This window comes from Gavia stellata, chromosome 11 (genome assembly GCF_030936135.1).
Source record: "Gavia stellata isolate bGavSte3 chromosome 11, bGavSte3.hap2, whole genome shotgun sequence".
NCBI lineage: Eukaryota > Metazoa > Chordata > Aves > Gaviiformes > Gaviidae > Gavia > Gavia stellata.
In genome coordinates this window covers 4,617,512-4,638,661 of record NC_082604.1, presented here as the reverse complement: position 1 = coordinate 4,638,661, position 21,150 = coordinate 4,617,512, and the positions used below count along the sequence as shown (strand labels likewise).

At 42.3% G+C, this 21,150-nt stretch overlaps 1 protein-coding gene across 1 annotated transcript in view; it reads left to right on the top strand.

Annotated features, from left to right (window-relative positions):
* The first annotated feature begins 5,236 nt into the window (after positions 1 to 5,236).
* Positions 5,237 to 21,150, top strand: part of HS6ST1 (heparan sulfate 6-O-sulfotransferase 1) — a 196,735-nt gene continuing 180,821 nt past the window's right edge. Inside the window, exons 1-2 of the mRNA XM_059822703.1 lie at positions 5,237 to 5,251; positions 8,550 to 9,061. Of these exons, the coding sequence (XP_059678686.1) occupies positions 5,237 to 5,251; positions 8,550 to 9,061 (527 nt within the window). The remainder of the gene's footprint in view (positions 5,252 to 8,549; positions 9,062 to 21,150) is intronic.

The window sequence follows — 21,150 nt, the reverse complement described above, 5'->3', positions numbered from 1 at the left end:
AGCTTTTGTTTGCCTTGTGGCATTTCAGCCTTTTCTCCCAATTTTCTTGTTGCTGTGGCCTAAAAATATTTAACACTCAAAAGCTTCTTTTATGGTAGCTTTTCTTTAATTATAAATGTTGTGGACTTAATTTTGGTCTTGCCATCTTCATGAAATTCCTTTTCCTCGTGCTCTCAAGTGTTGCCTTGGTATCTTTTTATAAAGACTGTTTTGATAAGACGCTGACAGTTATGATTGCTGTGATAAAACCAACCGCTGGGCACCCGCACTGCATGGGCATGCAGGCAGCAGCGCAGGGAAGCCCTTGATCTCTTGGTTCTCGGACATGCAATTCCTACTGCACAGAGGCAGCTGGAATGCAAACTTCTTCCCAGTTACCACTGAGCTAATTTTATGGTGCTCCAAATATTGTGAAATGGAGGAGTTTTTTTATTTCTGCACCTTTTTTCACATTAGGGGATTTTTAAACCAGGAGCTTTTATTTGTTCAGAAAGTATTCAGACTTTTGTTGGTCAAGTCTACAGCTCTTCTGCTACAATGCTTGTAGAAGCAGCATAATTGAAAGAGCTGATCCTGGGGACACAAGACAGAGGCTGTGATTATCCACAGCTTGGCTTTGCCAGTCAATTTCTTTTTTTAAAAAATCCATTAAGCAGTACACTTCAAATTCCTCACACTTTTCAGGTGGTTGACTTGTGTCTAAAAGCCTTCAAAGAGCTGAATTGTGCACATTTCCACTTTAACAGCACATCTCTAAGCACATGAGTGCTACATAGCTGGTTTATTTTATAGCTTTCAGCTTATTCACTTCATTACATAGCTTCTTAATTTGGGGCTTAAAGGGGAAAGTGATTAGTTACTTTTGTGCATGTACCTCAGTTCTCATGAACTTTAGCATCCCTGCTTTGTCTGTTCACCATGTATGCTCCAGCATCAGCAAGGAAGGATGAATGCCTGTTCTAATTAGTTCTTTCTCTGGAGGATGACACAGATCTCAAGTTAAAATCCTATAAGCACATTTGCTTTAGAATGGAATTTTCAAACTGAGTTGTCAGGTTTTTGATCAAGATCAGGGAAAAGATGGTATAAAATGTTAAGAAACAGTGCATGTGTTAACAGGACATCTATATGTTTATGTAAGCCCCAAAGAGACAAGGGGGCAAAAAGACAAGGATCTTCCTCGTGCATTGTAGGATTTACTGAAGAGCACAAAAAGAAAACAAAAATATATTTAATATAGTATTTAGATTAATATGTATGGCAAAAAAATCCATGCCAGCAAGCTTGGCCATAAGCCAATCTTAAGCTTCAGGTCATTGCAGAATGTTACTAAGCTGTTAATACAGAAATTATTCCAGCACCATTTTCTGACTGTCTAGACACCTGTTACAGGTGTGGATAGAGTCAACATGCGGAAACTTTGCTGGCTGCACTGACTTCCTTCCACGATGAGACCGCCGTCTTGGTATTTCTTGATATATATCACACTAATGTCACTGCCAGAAGCCAAGTGTTTGTGTCCCATTTGTGTTCTGAGGGGTTTTACAGAGCAAGGCTGAAAGGGTTACACTTGTTCCCTGCTAACAGGCATGTCACAGTGGACAGCTGCTACATGAGAGAGAGTCGGGGGGAAGTGAAATCTTGTAGAACCCAAGCTCCCCTTACGTTTATTTAATCCCCATGTACAAATGGGTAATAATGCTAGTAATATGCCACCGACAAATAGGCCTGTCCTTTCCATCAAGACTCGACAGCATCATCTTGCAGCTGTTGCAGTGCAAGGAAAAAAGGAGCCTGAATAAGGAGCGGCTAGCACCTTGTGCCTTCTCTGTGGACCCACAAACTCCTCCCTTAGATGGATTAATACATTAGAAACTATGTATGTTTCAGCTGCAATCCCAACTCCCTGCTTAAACTTGAAGGCATTCATATATTTTGAGAGATCAGCTAAGGTCTTTCCAACGTTTCAAGGTCCTGACAGACATTTGGGTCTGCCATCTGCAGTTATTATATGTCAGCATGTACACGCGGCTTTGAGTTCAACTTTTGCTTATGTCTCTCCACAGGAGGTCTCGAAGCAGTGAGCTGCAAATGGAGGCCCACAGGGTGGATCTACTTCAACTATCTTCCCTTTGCAAGAGAGAAAAGACAATCATCAGGTAACTAGCCGCATCTTAACCAGTCATATGCTGACCTCCTGCGAAGACACAGATGTTTAGATCCACAGCATCCACATGAGAAGAGGGAGTGGGATGATATCATAACCACATGGTCTGTGAAGGTAGTTCTAAAACTCAGATTTGATCTCTGTAGCTGCTGAAGTTAGACTTTCCTTTGTTTAGGACAGCTGTTAGTGGCTTCACTGTTTTGATTTCTGCCAAGGTTTCTAAGACTGTCTTTGGTACCTTTCAAACAGCAGACCTTTCCAGTGGCCCTAAAGAGGTAGTGCAAGAGCCTGAAATCAGAACCAGGCTTGCCAGGTCCGATAGATTTTTGGCATCTTCAGTACCTGCTTCCCTGACTGAAATGGAACCATGTTGTACTCGGGGAGCAGTGATCATCTTGCTGGCTGTGAGAGCTCTGTGGTGTTATGGCTAACCTACAGCATTAGTACTCGAGCCATAAAGTCTTTACACCAGTGCTTCCAAACTCCTGCGGGTTTCCAACTATGAGTACAATATCACAGGAAAACGGTTTGTGAGTGCTGCCACTCTGTGCAAATGTATATGGCTGGGAACTGCTACTGATGCTGCAACAGCAGAGGATGAGCAAAAAAAGTTTAGAAACCCCTGTTCTATACTTTGCTATAGGTCTGAGTGTTGATACTACAGGCCAACTGCTAAATCCTATTATTTGTGACTCCTCACCATTCACTTGCTATATGGTACACACACATGCGTATCGCCAAAGCAAATGAGGGTATCACGTGCCCATTCTTTCTAAAGGAGATGAAAAAAAAAAAATCTAGATTGGAATAAACAAGGTAAGTGGTTTGTTTCAACCTATTTGGGGGAACTGGGAGCTTATCCTTGGGAAACAAAGTAAATACATTCTTTTTTCTTAATTGGGAGTAGTAGAACTTTATTTAAGGTGAATTTCTTGAGATATTTCTTAGGATTTGCAAGTGTTTAAAGAGGATTTTTTTACTGCTTTGGTTAACTAAGTTATACTAGTTCACAGCAAACTAGTTAACTTATGTGCTGAGATGCCTTTAGACTTCCCCTGCCTAATAAAGCTACTATTTATTTATTAGGCTTTGAGATAAGTATTTCATTGAGGTTTTGGTAGCAGAGGTGGTATGTGGTTTACATGTTTCCTATGGCTGTTTTCTCGTGGGAGGCTTTCTGTAATAAGCTGTACTCTCACTTTATCTGATTTTGTCCTCACTTCAGTATTAACTCTGATGTTGTTCTTCATCTGAGTTCTAACTGCAAATACATAAAACTTGAGCTCAGGTGTGTGCTAGTAATTTACACCCAAACTAGTGGACCCATCCCATCATACAGGTCTAAGAGCTAAGCCTAAGTGCTGCTTGCTCTCACTGTTGGTAACCGTGTGGCTGCAGTCTAAACTTTCTGAAGGCTTAGTCCCTTAGTGCCTGCCTTCTGCATTTACTTGGAAAGAGTGGGAAAGGGACAGGCTGCCGTGCTGGGAACCAAAGCGAGGCCCTCACCCCAGGTGAACACGGGGTACTGCACCTTGCTGTAAGGCAGTATGGCTTTGTAATGGGACAGGTTACTCCAAGTCAAACCAAAGCCACTACTCTCAGCTTCTCTGCAAGGAAGGCATAGTCCCTGTGCAATATAAAGAAGAATATTTTATTAGATCTTAAGGTAAATATTTAGGCATACAATGGCCAGCAGCAAGCAATGATAAAATACTTTTCAACTGCATTTGCAAAATTTGTGGTTATTTCTTGTTATCTGTAAGAAGATCTCTAATCTTTGTATCTCACTCCTAGCAATGTCTTACCATGAATAAATCATGAGTGCTGGCTTAGCTGTCTAGGTTTCTCTTGACTAGGAAAGTGGTTGAGTGTAGATCAAGCTTAGGTAACTTAGCTAGCATAAGCCTGACCTCAGTCTGATTTATTTTGTAGTGAGAATTCAAAGTTAGTGCCTTCACAAATATGGGCTAGTGTAAGGGAATGTACAAAAACAATAGACCTTTCAAATGTACCTGAAGTGGCTTAGTTGTGTGAAAATCACTGAAAATCAATGGAACTTTTATTCCTAGATCAACTGGATTCCTCTGAAAATAACAAACAATCTTTAAATTTGCTTGTATTAGGAGAGGTTCTGCTCAGTCTGACATAAATCTGGAGTGGAAAGTCACTAGGTATTTCAGTTTTATGTTAGTATAAATGAGCAGAATTTGAGCAGCTGCTAAAACCGGTCTTCTGTCTAGTGTCAAGCTCAGAATAAAGGAAATGATACTGAAAAAATAAAACACATGGATTCCATGTCGAGGTTTAATCTCCTAGCACCTAAGATGTGGTTTATTTTTCCCACCACTTTTTTAAGTCCTAGCTTGCATCGATGCAGCTTTAAATACAACATGATCTTCAGTCAGTTGATTTTGGAGTTCCTGCAGCTTTTGGTATGATTTTTAAACGGATACCCGAACTGCTTGTGATGGTTAACTATGTGGCCGATGTAACCTCCTTTGTGCTGGACATGAAGGTGATGTAAAATGTTACGAATTCAGAGATGGACTATCACCATCTGAGGCTTGGTAGTGGAACGAGGGACGTTTGGCAGAGTGCAGTATGAGCGTTTCCATGCGGCTTACTGGGGGCTGTACAAACAGAGGAGAGACAGCGGTACACTTGAATGTACAGTGTACACTTGAATGACTGGAAGTTACACCATTAGGCAACTGAGGGTAGGATTTATGCCAGGAATGAATTGCAAAATTTATTTTTCCAAACTAGGATGCAAAGGATCAGATAGACACCAAAGTGTCAAAGAACGTTTTCAGTGGGCTAAGGGGGGGGGGGTCTTCTCTTTGCATTTGCCTGGAAGAATGCAGAGAAAGGAAATCTGAAATGCATCTCCCCCAGTCCACAGGTTAAAGATAAAAATACAAATGTTTTTTTTCCTCTAAAATGCTTTTGTTCTATGTAACCATTTAGTTTTTAGGCAGCTCAGTGATTGCAGATTGTCACTCTCACTGCCCCAGAGGAAACAAGAGTTCTGCTCCTGGAGCTGGTCAGACCTACTGTGATGAATCCCAGATGAGACGTAGGAAAGCCTAGGGAGGTCTGGCCTGCGAGTGGAAGATTCAACTTGGAAAGATGGATAATGGCTAAACGCACGGTCTAGGTGAACTCGGAGAATAAGCAGGTGGTAGCAGTAGGTAACAGGAGGCAGCAGTAACAACTTGTATTTTTCGGATTTCTCATCTTTTTCTGTTGTTTCCAAGGGAAAGGCCAGGGAAAGTGTAGATCTTGTTATTTTAACTCCACGCAGATCTTCTCTTATCTAAGAAACATGCTGATCTAAACTAGCACTGATGCAGTACTTGATGTTTAACTCCCTATGCAGCAATGAACTACTTTGTCATTGTCTTCAGTGGAATTTTACCTTCAGTATAAATAGGGATTGATTTAAGTATTTGCTTAAGTGATCATCTTAGGTGAGTCATACCTGTAAGCACCTTTGAAATACCAGTATTTCAGAGCAGCATATAGAATTAGCAGCGAAGGATTCCACAGCATTTCAGTAAAAATAAGAGTGTTGATCCCAGAGCTTTGGTTTTGCAGTATCTCCTAGGCAGGCTGTCGTCTACTTGTGTGGGTGGGTGTAGATCAGAAAGGCACAAGCCTTCCCTACACTTCCAGCATGTTCCCTGTCCCCCACTTCTAGATGGAAGGTGCTGCAGTAAAGAAAACAGCACATTTTCAGCTGTAACTCTGTATTTTCCTTTGTGGTCTGTTTATCTTTCATGGATCAGATTTTAGTATGTTCTTTCACAAACTACCAGGCGCTACACTTAACCACAAATATACATCAGTAATGAAATCCACTGGAATATCTCCCTCTGTATAACTAAAGAAAAAGGCCAAATATTTTATATCTTGCAGTTCAAACAATTCATTAACAATAAATAGCTCATGTAGCTGGAATTAACTTAATGGCTGATTTCTTCATAGTTCTGTCATTTCTAAATATTTATATATCTATAACCACAGGCAAACACACTGCGATCCTAAAATCTGCCCTGCATTTTTTATGCTGCGGTGTATAGTCCAACCACGTATGTAAACCTTACATATGTCTGTCTTTCCCAAATCATATTATAAATTTCAAACCTTTAAATTGGGTTTATAGTATGCTTCTGGATGTAGCCGAACTTTGTGTATAAGAATGACATCATTGTTTCTGGAGTTATTAGCGTACATGAAAAGAGGAAAATCAGAAGCAGACTTTTAAGAGGAAAATATCAAACAAAATAAATGGTTTGAACACAATATATGATGCTTTTGGGTGCTATAAACATTTTATTGTTACTTGTTTGGGAAGAACTGCATAACTCACTGGGGCTCCACAACTTGTGAGTAATGCAGCCATCAAAATCTAGCAGATTTATCAGTCATGGTGCTCAAATGAAAATCTGGGATCTCATTTCCTCTTAAGCCCTTATAAATTTGACCTAGTGTTTAACAATGGCTCATCTGCATGTGTTTCCTTACACTTGTTATAGACACAACTTGGATTAAAAAGTGTAATCTGAGGGGAATGTTTTAGTGCCAAAGCACTAAAACCTAGTTGTAACTTCTATTTAAAAGAGCATTGGAAACTGAAGAAAACTCACCAATAGCAGTAATTACAGGAGATACCATATTTCGGTTAGAGGTTTTTTGCTAGAAATTAACAATTGTTCGTATTATTAATTCTGCATAGACAATAACTCATGCCTAGGCTGACTGCCACTGCACTGAGCCTTGCTGTGCTCTTTGACAACGGGCCATGTTTCATCCTCCATTTACAGGCAGCTGAGAGAGGCACCAGGCGGTGATTTCTCTGGGGTTGCCAGGACACTCTGTGGCAGTGAACCCCACCCGCCTTTTGGCGCCGGGCTGACAGACCCTCCGCGGGACCCTGCTTGCACCTTCCGGAGAGGACTCTGCTTGGGTAAGGTGATCAAGCCTAGCTGTAAGCGCACCAGCCGGCCTCTGTAGGGCCTTACTGTTCCTTGCGACAGTATCCCAACCTGCTAACTGCCGCCCTACAGCGGGGATCGCTGTAAGCCAGCTCCCCCCCGGCAGTTCCTGGGTCTTCCAACGTTTTGCTTCATTTGTGAGACTACTGTATTGCAAATGAATTCCGCAGCAGCAGGGCTGCTCGGTGGAAGGCTGCCTGACCGAGCAGCAGAAAGCATCTCGCTGGGAAAGTTTTCTGTAAATAACACCTCTGATTGTTTTTGCCTCAGCTTCACCTATTATTATTCCCAAATTATGTGGCTGATGGCGTGCGCACAAGCTCCTTCCTGCCCGCAAACATCATCCTCCTCTGTGTGACCAGAGCATTTTCCTGTTGCATCCAGTTGCAACATTGCAACTAAAGGCTTGTGGTGTCCCATGTGGCAGCAGCAGACACATGTGGGAAGACCTACTCCTCTTTCCATGCAAATTTTCTTGTTACTAGTAATTGTTTCAAAAAGGGGGTAGAAATCGAGCCCCCGAGGAGAGCTAAGGCTCGCTCTTCGGGATTAATATTGAAGTGGCGTATAAAGACTGCCCCTGAAAGCGATGAGAGCCGGGTGCTTCAGAGAGCCGCAGCCGCCTCGCAGCCCACCCGGGTCTGCAGTACCAGTGATTTAAGCGGCCGCCCCGCGGGGGCCGGCGAGCGGAGCGGTCCCGGCGGCGGCCGCAGCTCCGCGCCGGGCCGGGCCGGGGAGCCGAGGCCGGGAAAGGCTGCGGGCGGAGCCTCCAACCTGAGAGCTGAGCGCAGTGCGGGCCCTCCGTGCCGCTGCCGCCGCCGCTCGGTGTGTGCCCGCAGCCGGGCGGGCTCGGGGCGGCGCGGCCGGCGGCGGCGCTGTGCATGCCGGGCGCGGGGCGGCGCGGGCAGGAAGCGCTCGCTCCCGGCCGAGCCGAGCCCGTGTGCAGCCGGCGGCGGGGGCGGGCACTGCCCTGCCGGTGCCGCTGGGGCTGGGGCACGGCAGAGTGCCGCGGCGGAGGCAGCGGCGGGATGGGGTTGGCTTCCTGAAGCGGGGGGAGGGCGGGAGGGGGCTGGTTTTGCATTTCGGTCCCTCTCCGCCCCCCTCCTGCCCCTCTCTCCTAAGTTCGCCGCTCTGCCGCGGCCCCTCCGGAGCGGCTGGCTGCGGGCTGCCCCTGCCCCGCTCCCGGCGCTGCCCGCGGCGGGGCGGGCGGGGACAGCGGGGAGCCGAGGTAACCCAGGGAGCGGCCCGCCGCCCCCGGGGAGGCTTTGCTCCGGGGAGCAGTGGGGGGAGGCGGCTGGCACAGGCGCCGGGTTCCGCCGCCCGCCCCCCGGCACCGCCGCCGTCTGCCTAGCGCTGGCAGCCCCGGGAGATGGTGACACATGAAGCGTGCGGGAAGGACCATGGTTGAGAGGACCAGCAAGTTCTTGCTGATCGTGGCCGTCTCGGTGTGCTTCATGCTTATCCTGTACCAGTACGTGGGGCCGGGGCTGAGCCTGGGTTCCCCCAGCGGCCGCTCCTACTCGGAGGAGCTGGACCTCTTCCCCACGCCGGACCCGCACTACGTGAAGAAGTACTACTTCCCCGTGCGGGAGCTGGAGCGGGAGCTCGCCTTCGACATGAAGGGCGAGGACGTGATCGTCTTCCTGCACATCCAGAAGACCGGCGGCACCACCTTCGGCCGCCACCTGGTGCAAAACGTGCGGCTGGAGGTGCCCTGCGACTGCCGGCCCGGGCAGAAGAAGTGCACCTGCTACCGCCCCAACCGCCGGGAGACCTGGCTCTTCTCCCGCTTCTCCACGGGCTGGAGCTGCGGGCTGCATGCCGACTGGACCGAGCTCACCAACTGCGTGCCCGGAGTGCTGGACCGCCGGGAGAGCGCCGCCGCCAAGACGCCCAGGTACCGGCCCGCCGCCGCCTCCCCCTACCCCGCTGCCCCTCGGGCCGCACACCCCTCCGCCCGCCGCCGCTCGCCCGAGCCCTTACACTGTTGAGCCCCCCTCCCTGTGCCTTGCAGCACGCTGGCAGCGTGTTGTGCCCCAACCTGCCCCGAACCTTTCCTCAGCCGGTTCACCTGTCCTCCCCTCCCGTCCTCCAGGCTGTGCCCTGCACCTTCCCTCTGCATTCCCAGCCAAATATCCGGCTCTTTCCCTTTCCTTCCCACGTGCCTAGTACACTGCACCCGCAGCCCATGTTCTCCTGCTCTAGCAGCCTCTGTGGACCCTTTAGCAAGCCTGTGTATTTGTGCCGCTTACTCCCTTTTTTAAACATGTAGTTTTTATCTCAGATCTCACTTGCCACCTTTTAGTACCCATCACGCCATACCCTAGTCCCAAGCTTGCCTTTGTAATCAGCTTTGCCCTAGCCTGTGCACCCCTTTTCCTCCAGCTGAAATTGTTCTCCAGTGCAACTGAGAGGCACACCAGACCACCAGTCCTCATGCTTACCCCCTTCCTTACCCCTCTAGTCTGCCTGATAGTTTTTCGCATGTTGCAGAAAACATCTCTTAAACACCCTTTCATATGTTCCTTGCTGTTTATCTTGATGGGAGATCTGAGGTGAAATCTTCTGGGGAAAGGAGCTACCTTGTATATGTTCCATGTGTCTCCCTTGTGCACCAGGAGAGAGGGAGAGCCATCCTACAGCACCCCTCAGTGCATCCCCGTTGAACACCCAGTGTATTTCTGCCCTTTTATCCCATTATTTATCTACCTTGGCTTCTTTATAGATTATAAGCTTCAGAGGAATTTTCTGTTTGAAGTACTCTGGTAAAGATAGTGGCTTATATTAAGATCTCCAAAGATTATGTTCTTTTAGCTCAATATACCTTTGTGTCTTTCATTTCAGGAGACAGGTATTTTTAATTGATCACTATTTTTTAACACTACGCACACCTTCCTTGACGTACCCGTGTTTTCATTACAACACTTTAATCTGTTTGCTTTAAAGTTTCATTCTTAAAGGTGTCCAAGATCTTATGCTAACATTTGCTTATGCCTTATGCTTTATTTATATGCATATTGTTAATACCATACATAATCCCTTTAGGGAAAAGTGGTCTTTAAGAAAGTGTGTTTTAGCATCATAACTGTTTTTTCTTCTTTGAGTTTTTTAAAAGTGATTTTTAATCATTTTTCTTTTGTTGGAGCTGTGTGCGATTGCCGGGGTTCTTTATTGTCTCTGTGATGATCGCTGCTGTTTTCAACCCATTTCAGTGTTAGTCATCCAAGTCATCCAGCAGCTCACATTGCTGTTATGCTGCCTGACCCAGGCGCAGCAAACTGAAGTATGTATCTAAAGGGCTGAGCATTCAGGCTTTCCTGTGGTCTCTTATTTTATTAATAAGTTGCTTGAAAACGCCTATAAGTAAAGTATCTTCAGCCTGCCTGGTTGCTGTTGAGATCTTAGTGAAGTGTTGCAAGGAAAAAAGCACAAAGTTCAAATCTGATTCAAAAAAGAAACAAAAAATTACTTGTTTTGTGAACCTTGGCACTTGGCTAGCAAACCGTTAACCTTATGTAAAGACCTGTGTAGTTTTATGACTTGTCTCAAAGCCTTGTGTGTTTCAGTTGGCAATTTTGTACTAAAATCTGCTATTTGTACAGTATTTACTGTCTCATCCTACTTAGCAGTTGTTTTTTTGTACAGGTACCTGAGAACAGGGCACTTCAGGTTATGAAGTAGCAATTAAATTCCTTGCTGCAACTCATGGGAAGTTGAGAACCAGAAGCCTATTGCCTCATCTCAAATGCTTGTAAATAAGGTTTTCTTTGCCATTTGTTTGGAACATCAGAAACTATATGCGTCTTAACTGTCTTGATTTTTGGACATGCAGGAAAAATAATTAATCCTGTCCCACTCCCTCATGTCTGTGCATATCCAGAAACAGTTCTGCTTAATGTGGTCTCTATACTTCCCTTAAATCTAAATTAGAATTTTGCTTTCAGCAGTGTAAGAACTAGGATGTGGAAGTTTTAGATAATCTAAGGTTTGTTGTCTAAGGTATATCTAAGGTCTGTTACAACAAAAACCAGAATTAACTGTTCATTGTATCCTGGGGATGATTTTGGTGCAATGAACAGCTGCTGGTTATTTGAATAATACTGTCCTAGGATACTGCTCTGTTCTACTGCAGTCCGGTTTAGTAGGCACCTTCTCCAAACTATTATTTAATTTCATGTCTGAGAAAATTGGGAATAAGAGTCAGGCAATGCTTGTTTAAAATAAAAATTTGATGGATTTTCTTTGTTAGAAAAAGGATAGTCTTGTACTATGTCCGTTACACTAAGAGCAGTATAACTTTATTTCTCCATTGTGAATGTTGGATCTCTTATGTTGAAACAGGACATGTTTTTACATAAGGCATATGCTAGAGAGGCTACTGTTTTATAATGGAACTGAATTATGAAAATATCTCTCTCTTTCAAAAATTAAAAAAAAAAAAAAGGCAGCAAACAACTGTTCTGGCAGGGTTCACTCACATTCTAATAATATCCAGTCTGGGTTTTGGAGTAAGCTAATGTACTGGCCTCTGCATTTACTATTTAATTCAAAGTTTAAACCTTTGTTCTTCCAACTATATGTTTATCCCCCAAAACAAAACAGCTGACTTGTGATTACAAATAAATCTGCCTTCTAGTGAATGTTGGAAAGCATGAAGGTCATTCAGTATTGCCCACGTGTACAAATCATGAGCTTAAAGCTGTTAACTTTGTAAGGAATGCAGTTTTATCACTGCATAGTGCCCTATTGCACTACATTCCATAACCTGTGCATGGTACATAAATTTACAATGCAATTGCTCTTTTTATTGTTCTGCTGTTCTGTGTTAGACTTAATGATTAGGAGCCCTAGATTGCCAAAGACTGCAATTTTTTTCTTCTTTCTTTCCTTCTTTCTTCCCCATTGAGATAGTAAGCAGTTAGAGATGGATGTTTTAGCTCTAATTGGTCAGCACTCTTCAAAAAAACCCCAAAAACCAACAACAAAAACCAACAACAAAACCAAAAACACCCCAACAAACTGCTGGTTCTCATCCCCCTCTTACCCCCCCGCTAGTGACTTTCCCTGTTTTGTATTCAAAAGACTTCTGGACAAGCACTTCTTGAAGCAAATGTTATGTTTTATACACAGCCAGTAAAAGAAAGAGATTGATTTGTTTGGGGGCTGTAAAACTTGGGACTCCAAGGAACTCTGAAGCTGGCTGTGTTTATCAGTTAAGTCACTTAGCTGCAGTTCTCTTCATGGCTTTAGTAGAGGGCAAATTCCAAGATTTTGGGAATGGAGGCCTATTCATTCCTTGTACTGTTAGGCATAAATAACTGCTGGAAAAGACTTTTTTTTTTAAAGCAGATAATACTAGGATGTGTGCTTTGAGTCATCGTGGTATTTCAGAAAGCAGAGGCTAAGCAGTTTCTGTGAACTGCTCCCTTAAATTTGTCTCACCTAAAACTGCAAGAGATCTAACCTCTTCAGTTGATTCTGAAAAAAAAGCCAAACTTTTCTGTCAGCTCAGTTCCTTAATTTGACTTCCAGAATTAGAAAAATCTATGAAGTGATCCACTAGTAACTTTTCTACCTCCTCCATTAAAGGACTGAATGAAAGCCCTTAGAGGTGTTGGAAAGGTTCCCTTGTTAGCCCCTGGAGGAAATGGGATTCGGTGCCCTTCTGGTTACATCCTTCTCTGGTGCTCCCAACACAAGAGCAGAGCTAGGTGTTCTGAAGTTGTCCTTGTAGGACACTTCATGCGTAAGCTTGACTCTAATGTAATGTGCTGCAGGAACAATAAAACAAATAAATCCCACTGAAGGAGTTCTGCGTGCTTCCTCTCCCACCTCTTCTCAAAAAAAAAAAAAACCCAAAAACACCAGCCTCACGAAACAGCGTAGGCTTTGTTACTGTCCTGCTGGCTTCTTCTGTCTTGTGAAAACAAGAGCATCTAAGCTGGCGTTTTCCTGAAGACACGTTATTCACGTGGAGAGGACTTTAAGACATACAGCTCCTTTAAAAATAGATTTCGTGCCAGCTCCCTGCTGCTGTGGCAAACTCACGTACTTGGTAGAGTGTTGGAAGGGCATTGCTGGCTCTGTGCTCCCCCAGCTCACATGCATGCGCTGCCTTCTGTTGTTCTCTATCAAGCAGCAGGTAGATTAGATTTTTTTTATTTTTTTTTTTAAATGAGCCACCTTAAGCCACTAGCTTAGTCTTGGCTTTGTGTATGTGTTTCTGTGCTAGTCTGTCATAGAAGTTTGGTTTCTGAGTTCACCTATGGACAAAAAAATTGACAGAAGTATTTATTTGTGATTTTAAAAGCATGTGCGTGCTTCCATTTTTGATATTCTTTCTCAAGATTTCATATGCTTTAGAAATAAAAAAATCGTAATCCACATACTTTTATGTAAGAAATCTATGGCAGGTTAGTAAAACCTGCTGTTAAACAGGGTAGTCCAAGTTTTAGAATCTCTCTGATAAGCTATTTAGAGCTTATGTTTTGGGATTTTTTTTTTTAAAGAAACAATTAACAGGGCTCAGCAGTTTGTTAGTTTCATTTTTCTGAAGTGTGAACTTTCACAGCTACCAACCACATATCTGTCCCTTTACAGGGATCTGTTCTTGATGAGATTTTTATTATATGTGTGCTTAGGAGCTGCAGAGACACGTTGTCAGGAGACCAAATGTTTGAGAATGAAAGGCTTTACCAAATCATTTTTATAATATTAGCACTTTCTAAAAGCTTAGACTTACCATTCTTTGTGGATCTGCGTGTGCTGAGGGTTGTGAAATACCTGTCTGCAGGGAGCAAGGGGTGTTTTTTCCACTCACAACTCGGACTAGTTTCTCTTAAGTACCAGTGGGGAAGTATCAATATAAACCTGTTTTCAGTAGCCTGATTCTCCTCTCAAATCCTTAGCATGTGGAATATTTTAAAGCCTGCTAGTCTGATATGAAACCTTTTGCACCCAGTTATGCTCACTCATAAAGCTAGGTTGGTCTTTCAGAGTCAAACAATTCTGAAGGGCCGGTTAGTTTTGTAGTGAAAATCTTTAAATTTGACATAGTAACTAAAAGTAGCTGAAAGTTGAAATTCTTCAAATAGCTGCCTTAAGTTTGAGGTACTGTATTTATCTCAGCTTAAGACTTTTGGCTAGTACACCAGGTTTAATTACTCTATTTTTTTCTTTTGTTGGCAAAGCGAAAGGATGTGTCCTTAGATATGTCCCTGCTTGAGTGTATACTTATACTAACCTGATTTTGCAAAACTATGCATTTGGTGTTTTTTCATTAATCTTTAAACAAAAGTTGCATCATAACACGGTAATTTTGGTTTTCTGCTTAGAAGTTTGCAAACACTCTTTACCCAGACCTCAGATTTTGCCTTTTTGCCCTTATCCTTTCCCACTTTACAAATAAAAATGTATCCTGTTCTGAGTAAAGCCTTTGATAATCACCTTTTCTTTTTTTTTAACCAATTTTATTGAATATTTATTTAATGAATTTTATTAACAACTGAACTGGATGCTTTGATAGATTCTCCCTGTGTAAGGACAGTCTTTAAGGAGTGGTCCACTGTAAATGCACAGCTGATGTATTCTACCACACTATTGCATGCAGATTTTTTGAGGTTAATTACTTAGAGATTACTGTTTGTAACATTTTGTATGAAACATCTTAGCCAAACTGATGCCATGCCCTGTCTTCAAGGCTCTGCTGAACGGTCCTGTTTTGTCAGTTTGAAATGCCAAATAGAGGGCCTGTTCTCTATCACTCATTGAGCAATTTTAGTGTGCATATATCTTTTCCAAACTAACGTGATCTTGAGTAATGTCACCTTGTGAACTTTGTGTTGCATCTTGAAAGAAATCTGTGATTTAAGAAAATTAGTGTGATTTAAGAAAACTGGAATTCATTATTGGCTGTAGGGGCTTTATGTGAAAAATAACGTGTGATCTGCGAGTATGTGAATTTGATGTCACCTGATAGAACAGCTGCAGACTTGCCTGGTGTGACGGGGTGGGGCATACCTGGGTATGTGTGTTGAGGCCTCTTCCCTGCAGGAGGCTGGTGAAGGTCTTTAGTTGGATATTAGGATGTGAACTGGAAGAAGTCATGTTACCTCCTAAGAAAGCACTGCTAGAGGAGGTTACGTTCTAACTTGGAGATTATTACAATACTGCCTTCCGTCTGGGCCATCTGTTTCTTCTAGGAAGTAGGAAGAGATTAGCCTCCTCTTGTGGCCTCTTCCTTCATTGGTTTGCAGGGTTAGACTTAATGGGTTTGTCCAGCAGGCAGCAGAAGCTTTTGGTGGCTGCCTGTTGTAGAAATTGCAGGAGTGTAACCTGGGACCTGTTTTCTAGAAAGTAATTCAGGCTATGCAGGCCTGGAGTTATTTAAGAAAACGTCTCTGTGAGTTCATTTCATAGGTGAAATTGATGTGCCTTATCTGAGTCATATTTGTACCCAATGCCCACACTTCCGGCTCTCGTCAGAGTCCTAGATGACTCTTTGCCAACATGTTCCTAACCCAAATGTTAGTCACAACAGCGACAAGCAGAGCTGCAGAAGAATCATGATAGAGATGAGTCAAAGGGGTGTGGTTGTGGCTGTGGTATTCTAGTTACTTTGACCTGGAAGCAAAGAGTGACTGTCCAGATAGAATACACCTGATTTTAAGTTCAGTTAGGAATATCTGGCTTATTGAATGTGTCGCACACATTTTGTGTCTCACTGCTGTCTTTTACAGGTTATAGCTTTTGTACATCTCAAAGTGGGAAAGCAGCATGGACAATTGCCTTCGGTCAGTCATAGCACCAAGGTCATTGCTTTGTGTCTCTTTATTTTAAACTTCCAGTTATTTGGCAGCAAATTTACCAAATTTGTGGTAGTAATGCTTTGAATAGGTGATATTTTGTCAGTGAATGCTTGGGCTTGTGCTTGCTTTAGAAAGCCAAAGTGGCATAGTCTTAACTCCACAAAGGTTACCTTTGTTTATGCTTGTATTTCCAGAAAGTATTAGAGCAGAGTATTATTGACTGAAATTGTGCTTTGTCAAGCAAAGATGAAGCGCATGGTCTTTAATTCCTAATAATCACAATTGTGATAGTTGCCGAGTCAAGATTTTTTGATGGAGCTTTGTTTGATGTGGATGGAACAGAATAATACTTAAAACATCAGAAGCAAATGTCTTCCTAAACAAAGATGTTAGCAATAGTGTGTTTAAAGAGTACATGAAGCACAGGAGGAACACAGAGCTGAAGTAGTCCATTACAAATTCCCTTGTTTCTGAAACGGTGGTTGACCTTAAAAGCAAAAAAAAAAAAAATTCTCTACTTCTTCTAAAGGAATTGAAGTAGAATTGATGAGGGAAAAATAACCACTAGCATAGATTCAAGGTGACACAGTTTCTGTAATTGCTGTTTGATGTATTTTTGTTCACCCTTCTATTTCCGTAACAGAGTACTCTGCTGAAAATCCAGTCTGGGAATCTCTCTGAAAGAGTCCTTTGGAGATTGACACAAAGACGCAAAGAGCCTTAAACACCTTTGTGCTGTAGCATGTCAAGTTTCAGATCTGAAGAGGATGCTTCAGATAGTCTTGTGTGTTACTGCCAAAGGAGGAGCTATTTACCAGTGCATGGCTATTGGAGCCTGAGATATCTCATGCCTGGAAAAAATGTTTTCAGGAAAGGTCCATGCAGAGAGAGGTCGTCAAATGAAAAGCACATCATATACTTAATAGGTTTAGTTGTTTCTACTTGTATGAAATGGCATACATCCTTTCTCATTTCTGTGCTTAGCCTCAGAAGAATGATACACTATACTGAATGCTGCTTCATGCCTACAAACTGCTGAGTGGAGCTAAGGATATGAAATATTCTGGGGCATCTCTGTGCTGATGATGCTTCCAGAAAGGATTAAGAAACTCCTGTTGTCCACTTCTAACTGTAACCTGAATTTCTTAGCAGTGCTAATTATATAGCTCTTTCACCTGTATATCTCAAAGCCTCTTACAGAGTATTTAGTAAATAGCAGCTGGTGTTATATTCACTCACAACGTAAAACAACTCTTATGTGGTCTGTCTTAAAGCTGGCTTTGACCATAGATCTCAGGGTTAGATGTTAATGTACAGACCTTTCCTGCCCAGTGACTTTGTCTCTTTCAGAAGCAATGGGTTTCTTAGCATGTTATTACTACTTTGCTCTGTACTTCCCTTCCTTCTACCCTATTAATGGTAAATGCTACATAATAGCTCACCTATGTTTTTATAGAGGAAATATTTCACAATTTCCTGCCAATTTAAACAAGAAAACAGTGATTTGCAATTAACTTTTTATGGTCTGACTCTGTGTTTTCCTTCATAACTAATCTCCAGCCTATTAAGCAGAGATTCTTTGATTACACCTCACTGCAGATTGAAATATTATCATTCCTTTTATGGGGCACTTCTGTGCAAGGGGGGAGAGCTCTGAGCTTCCTGACCCGCCTTTGCATTTTTGTTTTTAAAATGCACCAAATTTCCTTTTTGGTTAATGTTAATCTTGAAGTACTAACAAGACTATTTAAGGTTTTCTGGCCAAATAGCCTTGCTTAGAGTTTCAAAATGCATGGTGACTTTTCATAGTCTAATTTCAGATACATTGAAAGGGGTCTGGTTTCTGGACAAGCGCTAAAGAAGTGAAAGTGCTGCCTTCTAAAAACTCCTTCCACCTGTTGGAGTTACTCTACATTTTAGTCTTACTTCTTGTGTTAATTAGACATACACATGTATAAGATACCTGATTACAGGGAAATATTCAGTGACTTTTGAAAGAAGATTTTTGTGAAGAGCATGCATTGTTCTTTCCTTAACAGCCTAAAGAAGAAAGTCTTTTTTGTATTTTTTCCTCTCGGGTCTCTCAGAAAATTTAAATGTCCGAACAAATACTGTAAAAATAGAATTTACTTTTTTGTTTAAACTAACAGCTCTTGGTGCTGTGACCCCATTGCTCTCAGTAAAGATTTTAGTTAGGATACCTGTGACCCTATATCAAAGCATTGGGGAAAAAAATCAATGCCTCATAGCTAAGACAAACAGCAGCAGCATGCTGACTCACCAATTTCCTGACAGGTTTTGCTTTCCTAGCGGAGATGGGGAAAGAACAAGGAGCACAAAAATCACAGAGTGTAATCATAATCAGTCAACCATCCCTTCTGTTAACATGCCTTAAATCATAAAAGACAGGATTGCTGCCTTCTGTTCTTTACCTCTTTCTCTTCTCTTTCTTGCCACCTGTACCTTTTTTTTTAGGTCTTTGAAAGAGAAAAGACAGGTGTGACTTGGGCAGTTCTGCAAGGAGGAAGATTGAACAAATTTATCCTGGCTGCTGAAGCAAGTACAGTAGGGGTCATTTAGGTGAAAACCCCCATTAAGGCAAATACTTCACCCATTGTATATTGTACAGGAAAGCCGGTACATACACATAGGAGCCCCTTCAGAAAAGGAAATGCCTTAGCATCTTTTCTAGAGGGACAAAATGGGAGCTTCCTGTTCCAGGCATCTGAGTGGAGTTCCCATCACTGATCATATTGTTGTTGGTGGTGTTACTATTTGCAACATAACCAGAATAAATCATCGTGAGCCTTTTTTTGCCCTGAAGTTTTCCTTTGATTTATTTGACCAGATTTCCATACATGTTTAAAAATGACAGCATCTTTCATGTACAGACTATGTACATAGCCTGACTCCAATAGAGCCTTAGACCTGGCCAAAGACTTCACTATTAATTTCACCATTATTGTAGTGAGGTCCTGCATTTTTAACAACCGTATTGTGTTACATGTATTAGGATTCCTACTGTTGCTACCGGTAGCTTTGATTCTGAAATGCAATGCTAAAGACTAATGACTCAATATTGCCCTTCTTTATTCAAGCATTTAATCCTGCTCTTTCTCTTGTACTTTGCAAACAGGCTTTGTCTGAGCAGTGTGTTATTTCTTCAAATATCTGAACAACCTTTATTTTCTATTCCTTGAACTAATGCTTTCCTCCAGGCTGGCATCTTGTTGTGCCTTGATTACTTCAATACTATCTTCCTGAACTTGATAAATTAAATCTTCCTCTTTCACTTTAGATATCTCTTACTGCCTAACCCTTCTCACTCTCATAAGTTACTAGAAGTAGGATGTGAGCTCTGAATCAGCCAGTAGTCTCCACTTCCATCACATCTTGAATTTTCAGGCAAATTCAGTCACACTTTCTAATGTGCCAAATCTGCTTATTAAGGGGGAAGTTTCCTGTGTTGAAAGGCTAAGTTCTGTGGTGGTTGTTCATAACCGAGAGCTCATAGACCCGCGCTATTATACACATGATGAATGCTATTATCAATGGAACAGGTTAGCATTGGTATTTTGATTAGACATTCTCAGAAATGTTTGGTGCTGAAGCAGGAGTTGAAATGCTAGGGTCATTTTCCATCTTATCCTTAGTTTACTTGAAGGCTGTGTCATCTGTGCTTAGATGCCCATGACTTGACTCTTCATCCTGTGTGGTGTGCAAGCCATGGTCAAAGTAGTCCCCTATGCCCAGAACGTCCCGCAATGTGCTCCAAACTGTCTGATTGCCTTTTGGGTGTTTCTAAAGTAATCACTTAATTAAGAAGTGAAATCAGCTAGATTTTCTTAGAAAGGGAAAATGAGTTTGATAGGATGTGTTACTCTTTGAATGCTTTATACTCTTGCAAGACGTCATGTGCTTTGTTAAATTAGGGTAAGTCAGAAGAGGGTGAAATCATTTACTTAAACCTATGCTCTTTTTTTTTTGGCTTTTTTTTTAACCAAGGTTTCTCCCCATAACTCTGTGTGATCACCTTCCTCCACCGTTCTTAGTCATGATGTGAATGTAGTCCATTTACTGTTCACATGCATTTAAGAGTTTCTGAAGCTGAGCAGATTAGCAGCTTGAGGCCTAACATGGCAGGAAGTAACTACAAAAATGTCCCGTGTTTTCTATATTTAATTTGCAGACTTCTTACAATGGAGAGGATGGTTGTACTCCAGCACTGTGAACCCTGTGTGTTCCAGAATATGAAAAGAAAATCCATGTGTCTATTTTCAAATGCTGGTTGTGTCTTGAGATTTTTACTTGGGGTTTCTTTTTGTTCTGGTTCTTGATGAGCCCCTTTTTTTTAATAGGTCAGACAGTTTTAGGCTTACAAAACATAACTATGCCAACATCAGAAACAGTCAAATCTCAACAGTCAAATTTAATACCATCAATACATTTAAATCTTTTGAGTGAGTTATTACCATCTTAGGATGAGCCTCTTAACACTACTCAGAAAGGGTTGTTTTCGTGACTTTTACTAAATTGGATGAAGCTGACACCTGTTTATCCAGCCAGTCATACATAGCAAAACACATCTTACAGAAACTCAAAATTAGCCAGTGACTATTTTCATCCCTTACACTTTAATATCCAATTCCAGGTCCAAGTGTTCAGAAGGCAGTCAGGCTCCAAGCAGACAAGTGCGCTAGCAGTTTATATGGGAGTGTCATTTTCTTCTGAGAAAATGCCAGCTCCAAATATTGAAATGGTAAAACAAAAATCACCGAATGATACATGAGTTTTGATTTAAAAAAATAACTCTGTTGTTGACTGTTTCTAATGAGAGGACTAGCTATAGGTGATCTCTTACCTTGTGACTTGGGTATGTCAAGAAGGAACTGAAAAACAGCTGCCACAATTTTGTTAGTGTGAACTTGGGTTTGGTCATATGTCGTGAGGACTGATGTGACGCCTACCAGAAAGGGGAGCATCAGGAAGTTGTTCAATGGCAGGAGGAGTTGTACTTAACTTTTGGTTGTAAAAGGAGCATCTGAGGCTGGGGATAGAAGAAAAATGAGATAATCAGTCCATAATTGAGGATGAGGAAAAAAGAAGAAACCACGCATACCTTGTGTTGACTAGGATTTTCAGGTATTAGATGGTTTGTTAGTTACCATAAAGCTTTTTG